This window comes from Tremella mesenterica (assembly GCF_000271645.1).
Source record: "Tremella mesenterica DSM 1558 unplaced genomic scaffold TREMEscaffold_13, whole genome shotgun sequence".
NCBI lineage: Eukaryota > Fungi > Basidiomycota > Tremellomycetes > Tremellales > Tremellaceae > Tremella > Tremella mesenterica.
Window position 1 is genome coordinate 829,237 of NW_006711237.1, and position 15,431 is coordinate 844,667.

The 15,431-nt window shown below is 47.8% G+C and overlaps 4 protein-coding genes across 4 annotated transcripts; 2 read left to right on the plus strand and 2 right to left on the minus strand.

The window, feature by feature from the left end:
• Nucleotides 1-184: 184 nt before the first annotated feature.
• Nucleotides 185-835, plus strand: TREMEDRAFT_65258 (uncharacterized protein; the record flags this gene model as incomplete). The annotated part of the gene is made up of 2 exons (XM_007007378.1): nt 185-706; nt 758-835. The coding sequence occupies 2 exons, from the start codon at nt 185-187 to the stop codon at nt 833-835; spliced, it is 600 nt and encodes a 199-aa protein (XP_007007440.1).
• A 1,475-nt stretch (nt 836-2,310) lies between these two features.
• Nucleotides 2,311-3,742, minus strand: TREMEDRAFT_65259 (uncharacterized protein; the record flags this gene model as incomplete). Its single annotated transcript, XM_007007379.1, has 3 exons — nt 2,311-2,342; nt 2,530-2,984; nt 3,039-3,742. 3 exons carry the CDS (start codon nt 3,740-3,742, stop codon nt 2,311-2,313), a joined length of 1,191 nt encoding a protein of 396 aa, XP_007007441.1.
• Nucleotides 3,743-4,865: 1,123 nt separating this feature from the next.
• On the minus strand, nt 4,866-9,226 carry TREMEDRAFT_65260 (uncharacterized protein; the record flags this gene model as incomplete). The annotated part of the gene is made up of 12 exons (XM_007007380.1): nt 4,866-5,009; nt 5,128-5,720; nt 5,980-6,001; nt 6,054-6,118; nt 6,172-6,209; nt 6,453-7,060; nt 7,152-7,495; nt 7,573-8,036; nt 8,326-8,494; nt 8,599-8,632; nt 8,738-8,802; nt 9,067-9,226. The coding sequence occupies 12 exons, from the start codon at nt 9,224-9,226 to the stop codon at nt 4,866-4,868; spliced, it is 2,706 nt and encodes a 901-aa protein (XP_007007442.1).
• A 364-nt stretch (nt 9,227-9,590) lies between these two features.
• TREMEDRAFT_65261 (uncharacterized protein) lies at nt 9,591-10,442 on the plus strand (the record flags this gene model as incomplete). Its single annotated transcript, XM_007007381.1, has 4 exons — nt 9,591-9,734; nt 9,913-10,035; nt 10,075-10,161; nt 10,338-10,442. 4 exons carry the CDS (start codon nt 9,591-9,593, stop codon nt 10,440-10,442), a joined length of 459 nt encoding a protein of 152 aa, XP_007007443.1.
• Between the last annotated feature and the right edge of the window lie 4,989 nt (nt 10,443-15,431).

Genomic DNA, 15,431 nt, shown 5'->3' on the forward strand with positions numbered 1-15,431 from the left:
GCATTGTCAATGAGTCTCATCGACATTCCGTCACTGTTTGTTCATTGCCGTCATTGTTACCTATTACTGCTCATCTTCTGTCACTCTCACCCCTCTTACACCTTTTTCTACTCGGTTCACTATTTTGGCTCTTTGCCACCAGCCTGCTTCATGGTGAGCTGACTTGCCATCTATTCTGATCTCAATGAACCTCATTGACATTCAGGATCAACTTGTGACTCCCGCAGACTATCAGGTAGTCTTGTCCAATGTCAACCATTACACATCTCCCGTAGTCACTTTCATCAACAACAACAAAGTCGTGGAGTTTGATATTGATCTGGCCCCCACTCACATTGATGACATGTCTTGTCTCCTCCTCGACATATGTGAGATTGAACCATATTTACCACCTCCATTGTATCTGAGAATCTGTGCGTACCTGCAGGATGTACTGAATCTCCTGCAAACCATTGAAGATCAACATCTGATATCTCTTGGAAATCCTGTCACTCCTCCAGGCAGATTGTGGGAGATGAGTCCAACTGGCATATGGCAATTAGTGATCGATACCCCTATGCTTGTAGACCTATGTGCCGAGGGCTTCACTGATGGTGAAATCAAAGAATTCCTTGGATGTAGTGAGAGAACCATCAAGCAAAGGAGACAACAGCTTGGTATTTTCAAGAGGGAATTTCCTGAGCTTTCTGATGAAGATATAGCTGGTGTGAGTGTATTCTGGTCCTCTTTGGGCTGGAACAGTGTCACTGATATTCAGTGGGTGTCAAGGATACTGCCCACCCTGGGACAGAGGACAAAGGACAAGGGGACAAGGACTAGGAGGGACAAGGACTAGGAGTGACAAGGAATATACTTAAGATAACAAGACTGAGTCCAACAAGGAATGGGACTGTGACCCAAGGAATGTCTCTGGCTTGTCTGACAAGACTAGAGGGAACTGGACTGGACTGGGATGGACTGGACTCCAAAAAGGTGGCAATGGAAATGACTTTTGATCAAGAACTAAAGAAGACTACAAAGTACTAAGTAGGGTTTATATAGACAAATCAGGCTTTCTACCAGGTTGAACCGTCCTGCGTAGGAAAACACCGCAATCCTCGGCGTACCTATCGTTTTCTAACTATCAATAACCTCATCAAGTCAGATCAGCAACATGTACACATGTACACATGTAAATCTTCTTTCTACCTCCAAACTCGGTGTTTGAAACCATGTTTAATCCGACGGCTAAGTATCTTTGTGTGACGGGGGGTCAAGGGTTTAGTTATCATGTTGCAAAATGTCATGTTGCAAGATAAGCCAAAGTGTGGTTAGCTTTTGTCTCAATGTCATCCTATTCACCTGCACATTTTCTACATACAACAACTAAATTGCCTTTCTTCCTGGAACGTATCTTGGTGTCTACCAGAGAGAGAGCGTATAAACGGTGTGACCGAGTATGAATTGAAAGATACAAAATGATTACTAGCGTTTGCCAACCTGTCAAATTGACAGGTCCGTCTCCCGCCTTTCAAGGTAGCTCCGTGGACCCATGGAATCTTTATCTCTCAGTGAAACCTGTCACTTGCACATGTGTCGCCGCTGGCCACATGATTTGTCTCGAGAGTTAATCCGGCGTCCGTCCGGCAGGGAAATCTGCCTCTCGGACACGTATGATTCGGGGTGTTTCCTCCGGCGGGGAAATTCTCTCTCGGGATGTCTCGCATAAAACAAAAAGACATTTCATCAATTCCGGCGGCCGCGGGGGAATTTCCCCTTCGGACACTATCACCTCCCGCGGGGAATTTCCCTCTCAGATGATGTCTCGACAACAAAAAGTCATTTAATGATCTCCGGCGGGGGGAAATCCCCCTCGGACATTAAACTAACAAAGCCTGTGATTCGGTCCATGAAAACGACGTGATATCAATTCCGAATATGTAGTTCTCTCAATTGTCATTTTTTGTTTTATCCAAAATGGCAATAGCGGGTTATCTGATGGACAAGTGACAAGTGACTTGATGTTTATTTATCCTTTCTTTCTTTCTCATCAGAAGGTATTTTATCACTTCCACCTATTGATATCTTTATCCCTCCCCTGGGTTCTTCTAGAAATAGAAAACTAGAAATCTAGATCTACGACTGATGACTGATGTTATATATATCCCACTGGACATGGGTAGTATGGAAAAATGCATGAACAATGAATAGGCCAGGAAATAACATGGTATATAACTAATAATGATAATTGACAATGACAATGACAATGTAAAGAGAAGAGCTTTTGGATCATCACTCATGCTCATTTTTCCATGTTTCACATTATTGACCTCAGAACCAGCTCGTGGCTTCTCCCAAATCTTCTACACCCATCAGCAACAACAACAACAACAACAACAACAACAACAACAACAACAACAACAACAACAACAACAACATTCACATTCTCTTCGGTCCTTGATGAAAACGGAAGGGAAGGGTGACGAAAGGGAAGATAAGACGGAAGTGATGGAAAAAAAACAAAAATAAAAAAACGATCGGACGACTCACCCATCATCTCCTTCATTCGATCCCTGTTTAAACCCGACGCCAAACCATCCCTCTCTAGTCCCCTGACGAACTCACGCAATGGGTCCCTCAGCAGAGACTTGCGATCGGAGGGCATCATTCCTCCGTCTACGAGGTATCTCAACATGGAGCCCACCTTGTTCTCCGTCAACAACCCAGACGATTTCCACCTGTCCGTCGACTCTTTCAATTCAACCGGGATACGGAGACGGGTCTTATCCCTCGCCTCATTCACCATTTTCTCCAACCGGACGCGCAGAGTTTCCCCGGACGTGGAGGTGGACGTGCTATCCGGCTGTCCCTCTCGCTCACGCTCGAGCTCGATCCAACGCTCAAACACCCCGATCAGGGGCATGACCTGATGTCGAACGTGCCCCGTCTCCGAGATGGTCTTGAGCGTCATGGCCAGATGGTCGACCTTGACCTCGAGATCGTAGCTGAACGTTGCGAAAGTGTGGTCGAGGTCGGCGGCGAGCTAGTCCAGGTTGGACATGTCCGTGTCATTGTCCGTTGTCCAGAAGAACAACAGGTCGAGTGTGTGTCGTAGGTTACCTTGTTCTTGGAGAATCAACCGATCCTTGAGCTCCACACGGTTCGCCGTCAGGTCATCCATCTTGGTTCCCAGTCGTTCTCGGACCGACTTGAGCTCTTCGGCGGATGTTTCGGCACGTCGGTCGGATATCACCAGTTGAGCCTTTGATCCTTGCAGTTCGGATTCAGCTGCTTGCAGTTCGGATTCAGCTGCTTGTTGTTTCTTCTCCGACGTCTCCAATTGATTCTTCAGTTCAAACGTGGTCTCCACCAACACCTTGATTTTCTCTTGAGCCGTTTGGAGCTTTTCTCCCGTCATGTCCACCGTCCTGATCAAATCTGCGTTTTCCGTTGCCAGTGCCGAGTTGCAATCAGCGAGCTCGGGATTGTGCTCGCCGAGCAGGATGACTTGCTTGGTCAACGACTTCATCTCTCGTCCCTGTCCGACGATCTGTTCCTCCAGGCTGGGAAGAAGATCACGGGCGACGTCACGGATGGAGAGAACGGCACCCTGACTGGCATTCCTGACCGTCTGCAGCGAAGTGACATTCGGAAGCCGTTGTAATGGCGTTATAGACAATGGATCATCTACGCCGACCCGTCCGAGTCTCTTGCGATCCATTTGGTCCCGAGCCACAGGCGCGAGAGGGACGACTGGTGACATGTTCACGGGTACGTCAGGACGATGGTTCAAAGCTTGAGAGTCAGCTAGCTCACGACAACGATGGACGAAAACATGACTGACTGATGAGGCCAAGGATATTGTCGAATGCGCCATTCAACAATTGGTCCGTCACCGTGTCCCTCTGATACTCTCTCTCCTTGTCACGAACTACGTCGTGACACCTCAGATTCCACCAGCAATGACCCTCCTTTGACCATCAAAACCCCTATCATGTCTTAACCTCGTCACCCCACACGTAACTTAGGACATCTGAGACCAAGTACGGCGAAGTTAGGCGGAGTTAGGAGAACTAGGGACAATGGGAGCAGAAGTACGGCGAAGTTAGGCGGAGTTAGGAGAACTAGGGACAATGGGAGCAGAAGTACAGCGAAGTTAGGCGGAGTTAGGAGAACTAGGGACAATGGGAGCAGAAGTGCGGTGATGTTAGGCGGAGTTAGTCGAAGGACGGGGAAGGACGGCCGAGACTCGGGGAAGTTGGACGAAGTGCGTTGAAGTATGTCTAAGCGCGAGGGGGTTGGGTGAAGATCTAGGGGGAGTAAACAATATTAGCTGAGAAGATCGCTGAAGTTCTTCAGCGATCCTTGATTGTTGTCAGTAGTGAAAGTCAGATAGAGATAGCTATATACAATCGAGATACATCGCCATCAGTAGAACAAAATCCCATTTAGAGTAACTACGCCGAAGTACGCCGTAGTTACACTCCTTTCGACGCCTGCGCCCTCCTGGTTGGGTGAGACATCGAATTAGGACCACCAAGTTAGCCGAGGTTCGTCGACCGTTGGTCTATTGGAAAGAAGTTATTCGGCGGCCGTGACACTCCTCTTGGCCCGCTGCTGTCGGATGACTTGATACCGGACCAAAAGGTCGGATGCAATGCACATGTATGACCTGATCGGCGCCGACGAGATGGTTGACGAGCAGACGGAGATGGTATCTCAATCGAGATGAAGCGGGACCACGTTGTGAAATCTCTAGATCTTCCTGCTGCCTTCCTTGCCTTGGACAAGGATGAGGCCAAGACGGAGAGGTCAAGGTTGTGAACGTGATTGACTACAAACTCGGGATCCATGGCGGCGTTACAGAGGAGCATATCCGAAGCTGATTATCGGACCGTGGCCGCGAAATGCTTGACGGTCAACGTCGCAGGATCTGACGTGTCGAGATGAGCGATGGGATCGATCTCACTTTGAAGTTCTACCAGTGCTTCTGACAGATCCTCGAGACCGGAACCTTGGATTCCAGTGACCTGACTGAGAGCCGCGAGCACAGTGACGAATCTTGGTCCGACCTTTTGAAGATGATCATGCCGACCTTTGGGAAGGGAGAGAGTGTGAGAGAGTGTCGAGCAGGGAGGCGTGGATGACCTCACCATATGTGTTGTAGAGGAATTGATCGAGAGCCATATGATCGACAAGCTCGAAACCTGGGCTGTCCACAAGCATGACTTTACCATTTTGGGAAGGTGGTGTTGTATTCGCTCCGAGGGCCTCGTTGACTTTACGGACGACGGATGAGAAGAGGGTCTCGTACATGTACCCAGCGACGAGTATGCCTCGTGGGTCTTGCTCGATCAACAGGTCGAGGATGTTGTCGAGGATGAATTCGATTTGAGACACTTCTTCGTGGTCGAAAAACAAAGCCAAGAGGGTGGAGATCCGAGTCCAAGACGGAGAGCTTAGTTGGGGGAGGGCGGTCGAGTCGGATTTGGACTTGGATCTGGGGAGAGACAGGTTTTTGGAAAGAGCAAAGCTTTCGAGAAGATGAAAGTTGCTTTCGGCCACACGAGGTACGATCACACAAGTTTTCTCCCAAGCGAACACGTCTATTTCCACCTGGGTGGGCAAGGGTTCCGATGGGTTACGGGTGTCAAAAGTGATGGTGACGCTGCTGGCGAAACGACTAGAGTTGTCGCTGAGCCTGGTGGAAGCGTTACCGAAGCATTCAATGAGTTGGATGCCTTGGTCAAGCTTTGACGACATGGCATCACGGTCGGTTCGAAAGAAGAAGTGACATTGTTGATTGGTCAAGTGGGTTTTGCCAGCTCCTGTCTCTCCGGAGTGTTGAAATGATCTGGAGGTGCATACGACGGGAGAGACCATGATAGATTTTACGGCAGACGTCATGGATGTGAGGTTGAGCCGAGGGGAGTGGGTGGCCATGAGTGGGAGTGGTGGCGTGGTGGTCGACGTGGAGGGATGAGAGGTCGTTCGACTGACGAGTACCGGGATTGAGAGAGATCTGTCAGTGGTCAGCGGGGAATGAAAGAGTCAAGGGAGAAAGATAGACTGACGTATAAAGGACCGAATGTAGTTAGGAAATGACCTGCTTTAGCCCGTTGGAAGAGCGTTTCGGCGGCTGAAGAGTGAGCTGCGATCACCCTCAGAGGAGCACAAGAGATCACTACTAACCGAGGGAGAGGTCTAGATCTTGTACCGCGGCCAGGTCTCTGACCAAGTTAGAGTTCATCCTGGCTTAAGAAAGGAAAAGACAAAGAGGTGGTATTTGATGGGAATTCGATGACCATTTGAAACTACTTCGAGTGACAGCAACTATCGACTATCGACTATCGACTAAACCCACTCCAAATGTAAAAGATCACCGCCGTATCCGAGTTAGTTACCGCGAGTGAGTCAACGAAAGATTAAAGACCGACGAGAGAAGAGTCGCAGCAAACACAAAATATCATGACAACATCTTCTTGCCATCCGTCAACCAAGATATCATCCTGTCTGCCACTGATCCTGATTCCGATTCCGATTCCGATCCTACCTTGAAACCCTTCTTGATCCACTCTAGCCGACCCTCTGAGATTTCCGTCATGTCCCTCATGGACGACCGAACGGTTCCCAACTCTCGTCTCAGCTCATTCTGCCTCTCCTCGTGAATCAGACGTAACTGTTCCAATTCCTTAATCTGCCTCTCCTCGTGGACCAAACGTGACTGTTCCAATTCCTTGAGTCTGGTCGACATTTCCACCATCATTCTCTTCTCTCGTTCCACAGTCTCATATAACGAAGGGTTCTCAACTTTCAAACGTTTGACCTCTTCTCGTTCCCGGTTCAATCTGTCTTCGGCGGACCTCGAGTCAAATTGCGATTGTGTCATCTTTCGTTTTTCGAGCTGGATCATCTCTTCCAATTGTTCCAACCGTTCGAGAGTGTGTGACATGTGTTGATCATGTTCCATCGCGTCGCGTTGGTTTTTTCGAAGTGATTTTCCCACCGTCTCATTAGCCATTTCCAGTAGGTATCGCGTCCCGAGTAGGACTTGCCTCCTTCTCCTCGTCGTCATCGTCACCTTGGGTCGTTTGGACGTTCCTTATGACCGATGTGGTGATTCCGGATCTGTCCTTATCCACACTGATTCTGACGTATCTCGTCCGCCTCACGGTCGGAGATATCTTGTCTTGATTGGAAGAGGAACCGAACGACAGCTTTCTCTTCTTCGTATCCGACTTTCCATCCTGGCTGGTGGTCTCCACCGAGGAGAGAGGTTGCATAATGACGATGGATGGACTTTGGAGGGAATCGTTGACCGCTTTCACAGATGATATCTCAGGGCTTGGCGTATGAGGGGTTTCCATCTTGTCAAGTTGTTTTTCTGGGGATGGGTCGTAGGATTCATGATTTGAGAAATGTTCGAAAGCGTATTCCTCCCCAAGATTGAAAGATGCCTGATGGGTAAAGGTAGACGGTTCTTGATCTTGTTGTTTCTCTCGTGAAGGGGTTCCCTCTGAGCGAGTCAGCGATCAGCGATCAGTGTCAGGATGGAAACGAAAAGAATGCAAAGAGTTTTTTTTTTCAACTCACCTTGTTCAAATGGGGAGACCCCTAAGGTCAAGTCACGTTCTAATCTCAAATTTTGTATCTTGGAAGATTTACCGTCTAAACGAAGGTTTGATTCCAAGACGTAGATAAAGTTTCCTCCAGTGTCCTTTACGCCATCTCCTACCACCTTGCCGCCATCGCCATCGCCATCGCCATCGCCATCGCCATTGCCATCGCCATCGCCATCGCCATCGCTTTCACCCACCACCGTCTCTCCATCTTGCACGTGAGGGATCATGATGACGTAGACATGTTTCTTGGGGGAAGATCGGATACATGCCGACTTACATATTCTACATGCTGCGCAACTACCGAGGGAGACGACGATGGCGTGGGGAGGGATGCCGAGAGCACCAAATGATTCCAAGCTAACGGGGGAGATGACACGAAGGGTTCCTCGATGAGCTGTATGCCATCTTGTAACAACCAAGATAACGAATATCGTCCTTGGACATGATGCAGATGAGGCGGAGGGTAGAGGAAGAAGAGCGATTCCAACGTCGTTATGTAAGTCTTGCCCGCTCCCCTGTTTCATCAAAACATGAACCATGAACCATGAACCGATAACCGATTGGGAAATGATTTATCTGATCGAAACACATGAGAGAAAGGAGACAGAAAACCAAAAGAAAGAAAGAAAGAAAGGGGAAAAAAAACCCAATGGACCGATTGGGGAAAGGAAAGAAATGATACCATTTGAATATGATGAAAAGGTTTTGAAAAGAAAAAACTCACGTTTCTCCCGTATGTTCGATGACCTGAAGAGGTTGACCGAGTACCAAACCATTGTAGATCTGTGTACAAACGTCAAAGATGTGAGGCTGGTCGGAGAGGAAGGAAATGCCTTCTTGAGTGGTACGGACGGTAGTCGGATGGTATCTCTCGACGAGATCTTCTTGGCTGACTGTGAAACATTAACACTGCACTCTGAACAAAGAGGGTGTGGTGTCCAAGAGGTTGAGGTTGTGAGAACCAAGGTTGAGAATGAAATTCATCGCTCTTACTTACTTTGCTCGACGGGTTTACCGGGGTTGAGCGATATCTGCGAAAAAGTGAGTTTTCAACTTTCTTTCCCATGAGGTAGGATGAGAAGGGTTAACAAACAAAATGATGATGATGGGAGAGTTTGTATGAGACTGGGACTTACCAACAAGGGACCGAAACGGGTTAGGAAGACGTCTTGAAGAGCGCGTTGATAGAGAGTGTCTGCGGCTGAGAGAGTGAGCGATCAGCCGATACGTGATGGAAGGAAGAAGTACGCAGATAAAGTCTTCTCAATAGTGTTCTCTCTAGTCTGACTCACCAGAGGAAATGTTCAGACCAGGGATGAGACAGAGGTCCGCGGGTGCCGTCATTGTTTGGGATGTTGTTGTTGTCGTTGTCAAACTAGATGCGTTGCTTGGTCATTGACAACAAGATGGAAAGATAAGGCTACTAAGTACCACCACTACATATACCACCACTACATACACCCACCATCCACTTTACCTCGTTTTACCACTCTCGAAAACCTGGCAGAGGCATCTTGTTTGGTATCCGCTCCAACATCAGGATCATGTCCAGACGTGACCGACCGACGGGTTACTTTGGTCTTACCCATGGGCAACTCTTCATTCGTCATCCCTGCCATCGTCATCGCCTCCTCCTCCCTGGTTATCACCTACGGGTCGATCGACTCGTTTACTACCGACCCCACCTCCGAATCCACCACTGTCGACTCCACCTCCACATCCACCACCATCAGTTTTACCTTCAAATCCACCATCATCGACCCCACCTCTCAATCCACCCCCATTGACCCCACCTCCTGCCGATCCATCGACATCACCGCCATCATCATCTACCATACCCCCTCATACTCGTCTCGCATCCACATCTACATCACCCCGGACCGGAAAGAGAATCCCTTTGTGTCCTTCTCGGACGGCATCCCCCTCACCTCCAAACCCCCCACCTCGGCCTCTTTCACCACTCACCATAAGCATACCATTCCATCCGGCATGACCATCGCCCAAGAACAATCTGTCAAAGTCTCCGACGGCGATTTACTGCAAGATTGGGCGATGGGTCACATGGACCCGTCTTGGTGTCGAATGATATTGGATGAATGGGTCGGTGGGGTCTCTGATTATGTCGTATCTAACGTAAGTCTTATTAATCAATTTATACGTCAATCCGTAACTATACCACACATCCGATGTACCATTCCTGTTCACTTGGGTGCTTGTTACAGTCAATCATCGAGAGACAAATTCTACAGCACCCTAATCATATCATATTCCTTTTCAATCGACCGTTCAAGCTATCGCCTGACGATCACAGGTCACAAAAATTTACGAATTGACTCCGACAATCGCCTCCATCCGAAAGGCAACCACGTTTATGCGAAGCGGCCCAGACTTGAGCTTTGTGGTCGGAGAGTGGATATGCGACGAGGGTAAGTGTGTATGTCGTCAATGCGATGGAATGCAATTGACTGGACAGAAGGTGAGAGGCCTGGTCGGCAGTTTGAGAGCTGGCTTACAACGATGTTTACCTGGGATAGGAAAATTAACTGGTTTTTGGGAACTTGTGAGTTGTGTAGCCGAAACATGTTGATACCTCTCTCTCTCTCTCTCTCTCTTTCTCTCTCTCTCTCTCTCCCCCTCCCTCCCTCTCGTTCTCTCTGTCCTCCCCCAAACCTTGCTCTCTCTCTCTCTCTCTCTCGTCAGATTATTGAGAGGAAATGTGGACTGACGGTATCCCAGGCATGTGATCCAGTCGAAATACCCACGATCCGTGCCGATCTTTCCAAGGAACATGATTGTATTGATGAGAGATTCAACGATGGGACGATGACAAATGACAAATGACGTTTCTGGACAAGACGGCGAATTCAGAAGAAGATGAGACGCCAAGTGCAAGGTGCAAGGTGCAATGGTTGAGAAAGATAAGATGGATGTCTCATGAGTGAGTTTGACATCACTCGTCATTGTACCCTTGTCACTCCCAACACGCGCTGAGAGATCGTTCAGTTTCCACACCCCACGAAGTCTCTTCCAACTCGACAATGAGCTGGGTTTGAGGAGCGAGAGCGAGTACGGATGGAGCTCTGATTGGATCGGATTGAACGTTGAATGAAAATCCGGTGACATGGCTGATTGTGTCAGTTTGACCTTGAAACTCCTCTCTTCCTGATCAAGTGAAAGAAAGACTCGCCTGACATCCATGAGATGACCATGGGGAAACGTTTCATCTCCAGAATAAAGACTCCAGACCGATGCAGATGCAGCTTTGCATAGTTTGAGAGATCAGGTCGTTCAATGATATCCCTCCCTCAAAAAACGATGAAAATGAGAACCCTGGTTATTCCACAGCCTATTTCTATCTCATTGATTGCCAATAAGAACGAGTCGGAAGAAGAAGAAAGAACAAGCTGAACAAGGCAAAGGAGGAGATCAAATTGGGAACTAGGATGATGAGGTTTTTGTCATGTTACCAGTAGGTACCTCGTCTGACTCACTCTCCCCTTTCCTTACTTTCCTCCCGTTCACACCTTTTCACTCTGATTCCATCAACTCGAGCTTTCCATCGTCGTCCATCTCAGAACTATTCGAGGCATAACCCCTCAACTATGATTTCGGATCAGATTGTTATCCCAGCCCTGAGAGGTACGAGTACTTACTCGTAGATCGACTATGCCAGATCACCCCCCCCCCCCCCCACCCCCCCTGATCCCCCTTTGAACACGACCGAAACGTGGGACCGGGAAGAGAGGATGTCGATGAGGTTTTAGGAATGGATATATATTACAAGTCAGTCCCTTTTCTTCCTCCCTACCTCCTTTCTATCTTTCTTCATCTTGCTTCTATTTCTTGCACTAAAAAATGCACTTTCTTTCCTGCCCTGGATCAATCTTCTTCTGTGACCTGACCGTTGAGACTCAACTCCTCCTTTCATCCACTCCTTTCCCAAGACGTGGGAGTACCTACCCAACAGGAGAGGAGAGGATTTTGGGAGATCCTAGATATGTGTTACATTGAGTGGGCTGAGACGAAGAAGAGGAAGGGCATGTTACCTCTCTCAAAACTCTATTCTAGGTTGAAGAGTCAGGGATCCTACCAATCAGCTCCAACCCGAACGATGTTCTTCCGTATCACCACAAGATCCCGTCAACGACAGGGGATCAAATGAGGAGAAGAAGAAGAAAAGTCCTCGACCATTTGTTACATTACCATTCTGTACGTCTCGAAATCGATCATACACTTTACCACTTCCTGAAAGAATCAACCAATTACCAATTCATTCTCTGCATCGGAATGTACATTGTACCCACTTCAGGTGTTCGAACCGACACCAAGTCAATCAAGGTACCAGTACCAAAGCATTGGTAACGGATAAAAGTATAGCAGCAAAGAAGGATAAAGGAATCAAACCACCCAAAAAAAAAAACAGAAAAAAACAACCAAACCAAACCATTGTGAATGAGCTGGAAACGGAACGATAGAGGACACGGAATGATGTTTCCAATGCACGTACGTGGAGCGGAGTGAAAGAGAGCTTTCAAGATGGAATAACAGAGAGATAGAAGATTTGAGTCGGGAGAAATCTTCCGAGTCACAGTCATGCTCCGAAATCTGAAAGAAAGTTGTCTGAGATGTTTGAATTAATCAAGGTGGTGTATCGAACAATCATGTAGAAGAAGATCACCGACACGTCGATTCGAATTGGAACCAAGAGGTAGATGAGAAGAAATAACAAGGTGAGGGACAAGCTTTCCGGTGGACGAGACCAGATTCCAGAAGTTAGGGATAGAGGTAAATACTAAACCAATGACTAGTAGATGAACGGTGATTTCATGGTCGTCAGAGAAGGGGTGTGTTTGGAGCGTGTAAAAAGTAAAAAGGACATGGACCAGTGGTGGGATCGTGAGTTGAGAATTCATGTCTATCTCGGATACACCAACCACACTGTACACTGTCCGATGACGAGACTAGACGCTCTGTTTTGTTCTGTTCCGTTCCGATTATCCTTGTCCTTCTCACCAGCCCAAGGGCCCCCAGACGAATATCGGGTGAATAAGGTATAGGGTCTGTATGTCGGAAATAATGTCACATATTGGAAAAACCCCATCAACCCCCGGACGGACTAACTACGAGTAAAGGTAATCTACAATAGCTAATGAAAAGATTCAGAGATGGGAGAAAAGCCATGTCCATTTCGTCCCTTTTATTTCACCGTACCATTTTGTTTCGGTCTTCTTCATCTTGTCATTATTCCCCCACCCTTCGGGTCACCCACACTTTCTCTTCCTCCTTTTTCCTGCCCGGTAACCCCTCTCACTCTCACTCTCACTCTCACTCCTCTTCCATACTCAAGGATAGGAGAACCGCTCTTCGAAATGCCGTCACATCTCGTTTGTCCTTCGAGTCGCATATCTACAATCCTCAAGTTGGAGAACCCGAGCGGTTTTGAAGCTGCTTTCATGCAATGGTGGGCAACAACACTCTAGACCATGACCATGTTCATGTTCATTCTCACCTACGCTTCTTGTCAAACGTTCACTATGTCAGTGGGCTCAAAATTCTACCTGTTCTAGACAACCTCCACGAGTCCCCATTCAGAGGTACGTCTTCCCACCCCGATGTCACCTTAACTGACAAGCGTGGAGGTTTTTGGAAGATATAAAGAGACAAAGCTAAGCTCAATGAGAATCAGATTCCCCCCCCCCCCCCCCCCCCCTCTCCCCTCGAGCATCGAGCATCGAATGTAGCTCAAACTGGACATGGTTCCTCAGACAAGATTGGATATCTCCTCTGCTCTTCTCGTTGCTGGTAGTGCTGACTGACAAATCATAGGAACCGTGATGAGAAACACGTGTCATGCTGTTGACCATGTACAACTCGCTTGTGCTTGTCACCCCCCGTCAAGTTTTGTGCGACGTGCGACAATCAACTCATGTGTGAAACGATTGCATTGTACATTGTCTGCGAGAGACGCTTGCTGGCTAGAGGGTAATGCTCTCAAACACATCAGGACTGAGGACTGAAATGTCGGTTTGCGTCCCTGTCGACCGGAACCGGGGCACTACAATCCTATGGGTAAGTAGCCAACCATGCTGGCCGAGTGCTGATCTCAGTATGAGACCAGAGACCGTTGATTGGTTCAAGATCGATCTGGCAAGAAAAGAGAAGAAAAACCAAACCCGTATGACACACACACACACACACACACACACACATGTTTTACCAACAATGTGACATGCGACTGGTACGGATGAACGTTGGACCTCTGATCGTTGGCAAGTTATTGAGTGCATAAACCTTACGGGGTAACAACAATGAAGGGTGGTTGATCCCACTTGAATGGAAGAAAGAGGATGGAATACGATCAAATCAAATGGGAGAGAGAAAGAGAGAGCTGTTTTAGGTCGGGTCAGGTAGATCAGGTGAAATTTCCTCTTTCGACCTCATTTTCCCATCGGCCACTGGGTGGGTTTTTTTGCCCGAAAACAGCTTTTCTCAACCCTTTTCCATGTAAATTTACATGGACAAATTGCAGGACTGAACGGATGCAGCGGGATAGTGGATCGAGGATCGAGGATTGAGGATGATTGTAGCTCGCGTAGCCACCGAGGACAATGAGCAAAGTAACTAGTGAAGCCCTGCTGATTCCTTGATACATCTATTTGGCCAACTTGTTCAAAGAAGACATGACTCAACCACGAGCTACATGCTACATGCTACATGCTACATGCTACATGCTACATGCTACATGCTACATGCTACACCTACATAATCCATAGAGTTCCATCCAACTTGACCCAACCTGAGACGGCCATTTCATGTCGTTTCTAAACCACGAAACATATCCAAATTCCCCATCTTTTCTCCCGTAAAGCCCAAACAAACCCCCCTTTCCCATTTCCCCTTGATCTTGCCCTTTACATTCATTCCCCTTCTGGACCGACCCCATCCGTTCCATCTGAATATCGATTCCGGTGCCGGTCCACAGATTGATAGAACTGGTTGTTGGGTGTGTATGTGTATCAGGAATATGTGTGGCACGTTGAGGATGATAAGGATCTCGTGCTCAGTTGCACAATGAGAAGAGCAATCGTAAAGTCGACATTGTCATGGATGGGGTTGACACGAGATGGGTTCACACTGCTCTCAATATTTCTTTCACTCTTCACGTTCACCAAATCGTCACACATATCAAGCCACCAAAACGCACGATGACCTTTCCAAATCACTCAATTCCAACCAACTTTGTACAAGATACCGAAGAATCAGGAAGGAACTGATGACAAATTGACTCACCCTCGATAGAAAACGATTCTAAACCCGGCTTGACATCCCCTCCTCTTGCAACCCCGTTGAGTTGACCTCTTTGGTTTGGACGACACCGATACTCGGTTCCAGAAAGTACCATTAGTTACATGTCGTAAGGAGGTCGTTTATGAGACAAGTCTGTGTCTGTTTGGTGAGTATCGAGATGAGCAAGAGAAGAATCTAGGTCGATTCAAGTTCTGATTTGGATCCAGTAGACGGATGGATGCATACGTCCTCGATCCATATCCATATCTTTGATCATGTCAAGTAGTTTGCCAAATGGATCGTGTCTATCATTCTCTTCTTTGATCATCCTGAAGGTGGTGGTGGTGTCAGGGTTGATGGTAGGGATATGTGCAAAACAAGTTTCAACCGGCTTTCCACCCAAGTTCAAAGGAAAACCTCGAGCTGTGGAGTTAAGAAAAAAGAATTACTCTTTCGGAGACAGACGGTAGAAACAGAACAGGGAGGCGATACTCGCCTCTTGAATTCTTCCAGGGGGAAAGGCAAGAAGAGGAGGCAGAGGGC